The 10,702-nt window shown below is 43.1% G+C and overlaps 1 protein-coding gene and 1 long non-coding RNA gene across 2 annotated transcripts in view; one reads left to right on the forward strand and one right to left on the reverse strand.

Annotated features, from left to right (window-relative positions):
- Window positions 1-5,188, reverse strand: part of LOC309367432 — a 15,241-nt gene extending 10,053 nt beyond the window's left edge. Inside the window, exon 1 of the long non-coding RNA XR_014167167.1 lies at window positions 4,895-5,188. This is a non-coding gene — a long non-coding RNA (uncharacterized lncRNA). The remainder of the gene's footprint in view (window positions 1-4,894) is intronic.
- TTC32 (tetratricopeptide repeat domain 32) overlaps window positions 1-9,700 on the forward strand; it is an 11,161-nt gene extending 1,461 nt beyond the window's left edge. Inside the window, exons 2-4 of the mRNA XM_081906665.1 lie at window positions 5,201-5,361; window positions 6,139-6,293; window positions 9,359-9,700. Coding sequence (XP_081762791.1) covers window positions 5,222-5,361; window positions 6,139-6,293; window positions 9,359-9,486 — 423 coding nt within the window. The 5' untranslated portion in view covers window positions 5,201-5,221 and the 3' untranslated portion in view covers window positions 9,487-9,700. The remainder of the gene's footprint in view (window positions 1-5,200; window positions 5,362-6,138; window positions 6,294-9,358) is intronic.
- The last annotated feature ends 1,002 nt before the right edge of the window (window positions 9,701-10,702 follow it).

Raw genomic sequence — 10,702 nt, forward strand, 5'->3', positions numbered from 1 at the left:
CCCGGAAGTCCCGAGGCTCAGAGGTTTAGACCACAGCGCCACCTGCGTCCCAGCCAGGAGGAGGAATAAAAGATGACATCCTACTGTCTTAGGGACTCCACTCCGAATTTGTGTAGGGTTTACCCCTTAGCCTTTTTCTCTCCCAAAGATGTCCCACAAGGCAGCAGAGGTTTAGGATAAGAGTTTTCCTTCTCCTAGATGGGCTACCTTCCCAGGTTGACAAGCCCCATCTGCTCCTCATTTCCCCCCACTATAGCACATGCAGGGGAAAAAACACCTTATTGACTATTGGACCCACTATTGGTCTCATCTGTCTCCAGAAAAGACATCAACAGTATCTATCAAAGCCACATCAAATCAGGAGAGTGGTTTTATTTGGTTTTACTTTTCATTTCCATTTGGGCTTTTGACTAGGACTGGTGTGCATACACTCTTTGAAAAGAAAAGGAAAAAAGCAAGACTTTCAAACCAGGTCTGGAAACTTAGGCAATGGTCCATCGCTCAGCGTAAATGTGTCACTGCCACAGTAAACAAAAAGTTGGTAGTCAGACCAAAGTTCTGTGAGGTAGGACTGAGAGGTTTTTTTTTTTAAGGCTCACATTTGTTCAGATTTTCAGAATAATTTACAGCTTTGTTTTGGGTATTCTTAGAGTCATTTTTGCAAACCCTGTTTGCCAGCATGACTTAATGTGTTTTTGAGGCTTCCTTTGTGGCCCTCAGGTTATAGAAGATAATTCTGCAGAGAAAACAAATCCTGGTTGAAATATGTTCCTATAGAAACAACGAAGGAAACTTGTGAATGGGTCAATAATTGGATTTCAAAACTGCACAGCCACTGGTGACATGATTAATAAACTCAGCAGCACTAATAGGATTTGCAATCTCGCTATGTCAATATCTTACTTAAAGGGTTAATTTCCCTTTCCCACATGCAAATTTAACTCAATATAGAATCATTTCACTCCATGTCCCTGGAAGACAGTTCAGAAACTTCAATTGGTTCTGAATGCTGCAGCCTCAACGGTGATCCACATTGGCTGATTCTGCTGCAGCTTCACTGACAGCCCACGGAACTTAAAATATCATTCTTTTAGGCATCTGAAGGATAACACTGTAAGTTAGTTGCACTTAAGCCTCACTGTTTTCAATGAGAACTAAGCGATGATAAATTTGCCCTACAGCGTTCAATGGAATCTACATGCAACAGACTTACAGTGCAATCATAACATAGGAATACCTTCTCAGAAGTAAGCTCCACTGAGTTCAATGAAACATACTTCCAGTTAAGTGTGTACTGGAGCCTTAGCCTGGATTCAAATCACAGTTTAGTGAAGTAATAAATTGGGGTAATTTAACAGATAGTGTTATGACTCACAGCTGTAACCAGAGCTTTGATTAGAGTGGCTTGTTTGTTTTCTTGCACAAAGGTAGGGCTGCCATATGTCCAGACATTACCAGGATTTCACAGGCAGAGATGACGTACAGGGGGAATTTCCAAAATGTGGCAAAAAAAATTGGTTTTTTTGTGTTTTTGTTTTTTTAACATCTTTATTGAAAGTTCAAAAAGTACATAATTATATGTGCACTGAATATGATGAGATGTAAATTAAAGAGAGAAAAAGAAAAAGAGAAACAGAACCCACGTAGAAGGGAAAATAAAGGGGGGAGGGGGAAAAAACCCAAAACTGTATATTTTACAAGGTTGTTATTGTACTTCTCCAGATTTGAACCTATTACAGTATTTGTAAGAATGGATTCCAAATATCATTGAATTTGTCCATGGCGTCTGTTTATATGCAAGTTTTTCATATGCTTGTATAAGTCTTTTTTTTGTAAAAAAAAAAAAAGCTTAACAATTTTCAGGGTGTCTTGGTTTTTACTTTTTGAAACATGGCAACCCTAAACAAAGAGCAATTCTGTTCTTGCATGCCATCCCAATCTCAGAACTGTGTGAGATTTCAGGGGTTCCAGGTGCTTACACAGATATTCAACCTGAGCTTACAAGTCAGAGGCTTACAGCATTAACCCCCCCCCCCCAAGAAGGACTTGATTCTTCCATAGCCACAGCCTTGGATTTCCGCAGAAATCAAGCATGTCTCTCCCTTACATGCTTCATCCTGTTGCCTGCTTCTAGCTCTCACACACCTCCAACTCTGGCTTTTGTCTTTCGATAACTACCAACCAGTTGAGGCAAGGGAGCACCACACATTGGTCCTCTGGCACAGAGCCATTTCCTTTGTTACCTTAACAACACATGCAAGGGCCATTACCTCACCAGGAAGATAGCATGGCTATTTCAGCAACGGATTCTTTGCTGGACACAGGAAACAGAAGAGACTCAAGCACACAGCCTAACCCCCTGCATTAAAAAAAACCCCTTACAACACTATAATGTTGAGTTTGGGGGTTCTTCTGCAAAAATTATGCTGCTTCAGTGTGTATAGTTGGAGAGAAGGGAAGCTTCTAACATGACTTTCCTGTCATATGGTATTAGTTCTGGGATTCTACACACTTGATTTTTGTTGTTGTTTAGTCGTTTAGCCGTGTCCGACTCTTCGTGACCCCATGGACCAGAGCACGCCAGGCACTCCTGTCTTCCACTGCCTCCTGCAGTTTGGTCAAACTCATGCTGGTAGCTTCGAGAACACTGTCCAACCATCTCGTCCTCTGTCGTCCCCTTCTCCTAGTGCCCTCCAGCTTTCCCAACATCAGGGTCTTTTCCGGGGAGTCTTCTCTTCTCATGAGGTGGCCAAAGTATTGGAGCCTCAGCTTCAGGATCTGCCCTTCCAGTGAGCACTCAGGGCTGATTTCCTTCAGAATGGAGAGGTTTGATCTTCTTGCAGTCCATGGGACTCTCAAGAGTCTCCTCCAGCACCATAATTCAAAAGCATCAATTCTTCGGCGATCAGCCTTCTTGATGGTCCAGCTCTCACTTCCATACATCACTACTGGGAAAACTATGGCTTTAACTATACGGACCTTTGTTAGCAAGGTGATGTCTCTGCTTTTTACACTTTTTGCTTTTTACACACTTGATAGATATGGTCTGAAAAGTTTAGAAACCCATTAAGGTGGTTAGAGGACGGAATGAACTCAGAAACAAACAAACAAAAAAAGCAGTTTAATGACTCATCCATTCCTGCAACTGAAATGATCTGAACCTTTTCTTCAAATCTGGCAGAACACTTTCTTAACATAAACGAGACCTGAGACATAACACAAACAAAATGAATGCCTGTCCTGACTTTCTCTGGTTTCTTGAAGTCACTCTCTACTTCACAAGGCCTTCCTTCTTCTTCTTTTTGTATGGACACTATATACTGGGCCAAAGAAGTTTCCAAAAACGTTGGAAGGAAAGAATTTGTGATGGCAACCCCTGCTCAAACAGATCAGTCACAGCAGCACATGGAGTGGTTTTTTCCAAAGCTAAAACACCTTCAAATCAGGTGCCCAAGCAGCCGATCAGCAGAATATTAGCTATTTTTAAAGGCTGCATACAGAGGTTGCATTTTGCACATTCAATTTTCAACTCAGGTGAGAATATACACCTGTAAGCTCATTTGTACATGTGTAGTGCCCCTGTACAGATTGGGGTAAGGGGAAGGAGACCAAGATGTTAAAGGTGTGGCAACCAAGCCTTCTGAGGAACGGATGAGGGAGCCAAGCATTGCTAAGCCTGCAGAAGAGAAGACTTGAGAAGTGATGATAGTGATCTTCAAATATCCGAAGGGCTGTCACGTTGAAGATGGCGAGAACTTTTCTGATCTAGGGGGTAGGACCTGAACTGATGGAACGAAAGAAGGCATTACAAGAAAAAGGAGATTCCGACTAAACACGAGAAAGAACTTTTCTGAGGGTAAGAGCTTTTGGACAGCGGAAATGTGGAAATGTCTTGGAACGGGGTGGACTCCTTTATTGGATGTTTCTAAACAGAGGTTCAATGGCCTTATATCAGAGGGGTTTTTTTTGCTGCGATTCGTGCATTGCAGGAGCCTCCTATTTTCCAGGGATGTCCCCGATTTAGAGAAGCCATCCCGGTTTCTGATTTGACCCCAGGACGTCCTGCTTTTCCTTAGGATGCCCCTATTTTGATCAGATAAATGTTGGAGGGTACAGAGTTATCCAACCCCCCAAAGCCGTATGGTTGTTTTTTTAAAAAAAAGTTTAATGTTTTATTATGTTTTTTATATTTGTTGGGCAGCCCAGTTAAGATGGGTGGGGTAGAAATAGTAAAATTATCCTTATGGATAATGGGACGTTCCTATTTACATCAGAGAAAATGTTGGAGAGTATTGCTCAGGGTCCCTTCCAACTTTTTACCTTTTAAAATTTACAGTTTTATGATGTGAGAGTTGGAAAGGACCCCCGAGGGTCATCTAGGCCACCCCCCTGCAATGCAAGAATCTCAGCTATAGCATCCATGACAAAGGGCCATCCAACCACTTGTTTTATTAATATTATTACAAGGGTACCTTGGTTTAAGAACAGCTTACTTTATGAACAAATTGGATTAAGAACGCTGCAAACCTGGAAGTAGGTGTTTTGGTTTGGGAACTTTGCCTTGGAAGCAGAACATGTTTCGCTTCCTGTTGAGTTTTGTTCCATTTTTAAATTGAGTCCCCCGCTGCTATGGGAAAGCGCGCCTTGGTTTAAGAACGCTTTGGTTTAAGAACGGACTTCTGGAACGGATTAAGTTCGTAAACCAAGGTACCACTGTGTTTTTATTTGCATATATAATGTTATATATATATATATATAATTATAATTATATATATGTATATATGCATGTATACACACACACATACATATATATTTGCTTACACACTGCCATAAATACTATTAGCAATATTTAAAATAATAATAATTATTCCCCGTAAGATTCCGCAGCCCAAACCCATTAAAAACCGCATGTGCTCCGTTTAGCTGCCATCCGAGCGAATATCCCAAACTATCCCGGAAGCTCCGAAACGTTCGGCAGTCTTCCTTTCTTGAATAGATCTATGGTTGGGGCCTTCCCGATGACGTCACGGCAGGAGAGACGCGCGACGTTGCCTCAGCCCCAAAGGCTGCCACGAAGGACAGTTGGGCGCGAGCGGGCGGGAGAGCGCACACGCGCGAGGGAGGGAAAGGGGCTCTGCTCCCACTGTAGATATTTTGTGGCGGGTTGGGAGGAAGAGCTGCGTGTCGGGAGCCGCCGAGTACAGCGGCCGTTAAAATAATAATGGACCGAGGCTCGACAGCTGAGTCTGCGCCTGCGCTGAACGTCCTGCGTGATGCGCACGCAGCGTTTCGGGAGCGACAGTACGAAAGGGCGGAAGAGCTGTACAGCAGCTACATCGAGTACTGCGCATGCGCCGGCAGGTGGGCAGTCCAGTTCCAATAGACGAGATTAATATCGTGTGTGTGTTTCGCAGAGAAGCTGTTACGTATTTTATCTCTCCCCCTCATCCAAAATCCTTCAACGTCTCTGCTGCAGTAATGAACTTCACAGCCCCTTCCCCTCGTTTTCCCTTTTAAAAGAGGGGGAAGGAAGGAAGGGGAGGCAGTGTGGTGTAGTGGTTAGAGTACCAGACTGCGTGATCTGGGAGAGCAGGATTCAAATCCTCCCACTGGGCCATGAAGCTCACTAGGTGAGCTTGGGTCAGTCACTACTGCCCCAAACTTACCTCCCAGGGTCGATGTGGAGGATAAAATGAGGGGGAGGAGTACTGACGTCACATTACAATCCTTGGAGAAAAGGGTGGGATTTAAATGCAAGGACATGAGGATTTGGGAAACGGACCTCCGTGTCATTTGCACAGGAAGTGATTTTGCAAGCAATCCCAAGGCTGCAATTCTGTGTACTTGTACTTCAAAGGCAAGCCTCACTGTACTGAGTAAACATGCACAGGATTAGCCCTGGGTTGTTGCTTAAGATGTTGCAACAGATTTGTGACTACCGTGTGCATCTTCTTCCTGTAGTTCCAAAGGATGGATTTTAAGCAATTTTTTGTTTTTATTCACCTAATTTTTAAAACTCACTTTATTTCAACCGTGTCTTAACTTTTTAAATGTTGACAGATTTTCTGTGTCATTTTATGTTTAGGCAGCACAATTCTTTGTAGGTGACAATAACTCTCTTCCCTTTCTTTTCATCAGTCATGATCTGGCAACAGCATTTAACAACAGGGGACAGATCAAGTATTTGAGAGTTGACTTCTATGAAGCCATGGAGGATTATACATCAGCTATAGAAGCCTGGCCTGAATTTGAAGTCCCATACTATAACCGAGGATTAATATTATATAGGCTAGGTATGGAAGTAAGCTTTCATTATTGGATATTTAAATGCCTTTCTTTGTCCTAATTTAATTGGCAACATTCAGAGTAGGTTCTCTTGACAGATGGCTTTAAAACTTTCTACCTTCTGGGAACCTTTTCCACTTTGTTGAGGAACCCCAGTCTAGCAAGATTCTGAGGCAGATTCTTGTGTGCACATCAGTGCTCATCAGGCCTCTTAGACTTCACTTGTATGAAGTGAGGCTGCACCCTATCATCATCATCATCATCATCAGTACTATAATTTATTATTCATACCCCACCCATCCATCTGGGTTTCCCCAGCCACCCTGGGCAGCTCCCAACAGATTAAAAACAATAAAACATCAAATATTAAAATTTTCTCTAAACAGGGCAGACTTCAGGCTTGCAGGATCAATCCCATGTTCCACAGAATAGAGGCTAATTCTAACTTAAAGGTAAAGGTAAAGGGACCCCTGACCATTAGGTCCAGTTGTGACGGACTCTGGGGTTACGGTGCTCATCTCGCTTTATTAGCCGAGGGAGCCGGCGTACAGCTTCTGGGTCATGTGGCCAGCATGACTAAGCTGCTTCTGGAGAACCAGAGCAGCACACGGAAACGCCGTTTACCTTCCCGCCAGTTTATCTACTTGCACTTTGACGTGCTTTCGAACTGCTAGGTTGGCAGGAGCAGGGACTGAGCAATGGGAGCTCACCCCGTTGCGGGGATTCAAACTGCCGACCTTCTGATCGGCAAGTCCTAGGCTCTGTGGTTTAACCCACAGCGCCACCCACGTCCCAATTCCAACTTAAAATTAAATAATTCTATGTGCAGGAATTAGTTTTGAGCTGAACCTCTGATTAACCCCAGCTTCCTTATATTCAACAGTATAATCAGAGTTTCTGCTGCTGCTAAACATTTGAGAGGTATCTACTTTCTGCTCCTTGCCCTAGCATAAACCCAGGCTCTCCTGTGGTTGTGCACTGCCAGGGCTTATCAGGGGTCCTCAAACTTTTTCAGCAGGGGGCCGGTCCACTGTCCCTCAGACCTTGGGGGGGGGGGCCGGACTATATTTTGAAAAAATATATAAAAGAATTCCCATGCACACTACACATATTGTATTTGTAGTGCATTTTAAATAAAAGGACACAATATTCTTTGCAAGAGCAACAGGTAGGCCCCACAAATAACCCAGAGATGCATTTTAAATACAGTGGTGCCTCGCAAGACGAAATTAATCCGTTCCGTGAGGCTCTTCGTATAGCGGTTTTTTCGTCTTGCGAAGCAAGCCCATTGACAGCTTAGCGGATTAGCGCTACAGCTGTCAAGCGGCTTCCAGCGATCAGCTGTTAAGCGGCTTATCAGCGGAACAGGTGATAAGCGGCTTAGCGGCTTAAGAAAAGGGCGAAAAAAGTGGAAAAAACCGCGGGGGATGCAAGATTTTTTCCGTCTTGCGAAGCAACCCCATAGGGGAATTCGTTTTGCGAAGCGCCTCCAAAACGGAAAACCCTTTCGTCTAGCGGGTTTTTCGTCTTGCGAGGCGTTCGTCTTGCGGGGCACCACTGTAAAAGGACACATTCTACTCAGGTAAGCCATCCCCCAACTCTCCCCTACCTTCTCCACAGCACTGAACGAGCGCCGGTGGCTGCTTACCTGTGTCTTGAGAGTGGCAGGGGCTGGTGGAGGGGGAATGACGAGTGGTGCATGAAAGGGCTCCGGAGAGGGGCTGTCACCAACAGAGCCCAGCCCCCTTCCTCCTCTAGGCAGGGCGGGGAGAAGCCAGGAGGAGGGAGGGAGGAGGCACTGCTGCGCTGCAGTGTGAGGGAGAGGGAGGGAGGAGGGAAAGAACATGCACACTGGCGATCCATGCGGCGATTCCTGGACCTTCCATGGGCCGGATTTAGAAGGCAATTGGGTCTGATCCAGCCCGTGGCCCTTAGTTTGCCGACCCATGGCTTATTGCTAGTGTAGGTGAGCAGCCTTTCCAGAAACCTTGTTGCCATTATCAGTCCTTCCATTGAAGAAACCCAGATTTCAGGAGAACACAGAGTAAGCCCCTCTTCTGAATGCCAACACATCCCCTTTAACAAATGGAATAAAAAGGTAATGCAAAACTGCAGCAGCACATTTCATGATTTCCCTTGGGTTTACATAACACCGTATTCCCAAAAGATTCCACTTTAGAAATGCAGCACTGTAAAAATAAAGTGCTTGTGCAATGTTTGACCCTAGAACACAACGACCCACTATCTGAAAGGGCACAGTGTCCATAATGTGTGTTGACTTTGTCAAAGCTGCTTTGTTTCCTGTTTGTTTGAAGATTCTGCCCTTTTACTTGTGTGCTGTGATTTATTAGATAAAAGTTTTATGAAGAAGATTCAAACTAATGTATCAGAAATAGATCAGTTCAAAGTAATGACTGACTGAAACCTTGCTTAATCTCCTGCTCAACCTGGTATATTTCTACTGTACAGGTAAACGGTTTACTCAAGCATTTGGATAGTTTCTAAACACAAGTCTGCACAATTGCACTAATACCCATTGCTTTGTCTTATTGGGCCTATGTATTAGGATTAGTATTGCTAACTAATATATGAGGTGAAAACACCCACTGTAGGCAAAGGAACAGTGCACTGAAATGGCCTCAGAGCCAAGGGGGGGACATAACTGCTTTGTGATAGATTCTATGGCCTACATTGTAATTCTGTCTACTCATGCAGCCAGATGACTGACTGAAGCCTCAGTCACACAGACATACAAACATAAATTAGTTCAGAGTTTATTATTCACTATATTAATCATTACACTATACCAAGGAATAGTATCTGGTGTGCACTTTTTGCGTCTTTGGAAAACATAAAAGGGTGCAAATAATTATTATTCATTTATGAAATTTGTTAGGGCAACCCAACAAATTTGGGTTTTGTGGGGGGTTCTGTGAGTGACAATGAAAGTAAGTAGTTGAAGTTTCTGCAGGGCAGCAAGATTAAATAGACTGTATTGATAGAAGAGATACAGAAAAATAGTACAATAGTCATATGCAGAGTAAGACAAATGCATCTCTTTTTTTTGAGGCAGGTTTCTTTGATGAAGCCATGAAGGATTTCAACAAGGTCTTGGAGCTAAACCCTAAGTTTGAAGATGCTTCTCTGAGTTTAAAGCAGACAATTCTTGATAAAGAAGAAAAGCTAAAAAGAAACTATTGAAATTCTACTCCAGATGAACCTGGACGAACTTGAGATTGGATTACCTGGTAATAGGAACACACATATTTTCCCCACCCCACTCCACTATGTTAATTTGTTAAATTTAAAGTCAGTTAAATTTAAAGTCAGTTAATTTGAAGTGTAACCTGTTTGTACTGTGGATGTTTTCTAATGACAGAGCAGATTATTTTTAAAAAGTACTGTATTAACCTTGTCTCGGGTTCTCTTCATTGTAGATATTGGAACCAAGGGTGGGTAACATTTTGTCTTTCTCAAGACAAGCATTAAATTCCTTCAGGGGCCACATTCACTTATTTAAGGATTTTGCATAGTATGAAACAACCTGCCACACGTAGGACATTAGACAAATGTGACAACCAAGTCACATCGGCTCTTACAAGCAGGTTTAATAATCATTGTGTAAAGCCTTCATAGATTGATTAGTAGAGAGACTGCGAAACAACCCCCCCCCCTACATTTTAATAATATATTTCCAACGGAAAAGAGCCTGCTGAGCTTCAGAGAGACAATAGAAAAATAGGTCAGCATGCAGGATTACAGCCTTCCAGCACTATATGACAGATGCATGAAGCAATTCTGGCAGTGCCTTTCACAGTCCTGGGGGCCTGTAAATTTAGCAGATGGGCAGCTGCTGATTTGTAGGTTTGGTGGACTCTCCCCTTGGCTAGGATGTCTTCAGGCATAGACAGTTTATGGGAAGCCTTTGGTTACATTGTAAGAAAAGCCTTAGAATGTCCAGAACAGTGATGCAGATTATTTTATGCACTTCTCACGTTTCTTCTAAATTGGGATGCATCACTTCCTATAAGATCTGCGCCATTAATGTCAAACAATGGTCGTACTTTTGTCTAGTGATCCTACTATAGTTGTCTAGAAGTGGTTCACTGCATTACATAAGGCTTTGTTTTATTCTATGAGGTAGTTTGGCCCACATGCACACCTGGCAGGAGGTCTAAAGTAGGCTGTTGCTTGACAGCCAGCTATTCAACTCTTGGCCTTACAAAATGGGGAATAAAGTTACATTGGTGTTGCTTGAAATGGCAAAGGCATGGGTTGTTGCAAAATGTTTTACTAGCTAACCCTGGATATTTGCCAAGCTGTCTAGTACAATTGAGTAGATACAAAATAATGTGATTTTGCCTCCAAGAACAAATGAATTTGTCATGCAGAATGAGACAGTTTGATTCTTTCTACT

Source organism: Podarcis melisellensis, assembly GCF_964234715.1.
Source record: "Podarcis melisellensis genome assembly, chromosome: 3".
Lineage (NCBI taxonomy): Eukaryota > Metazoa > Chordata > Lepidosauria > Squamata > Lacertidae > Podarcis > Podarcis melisellensis.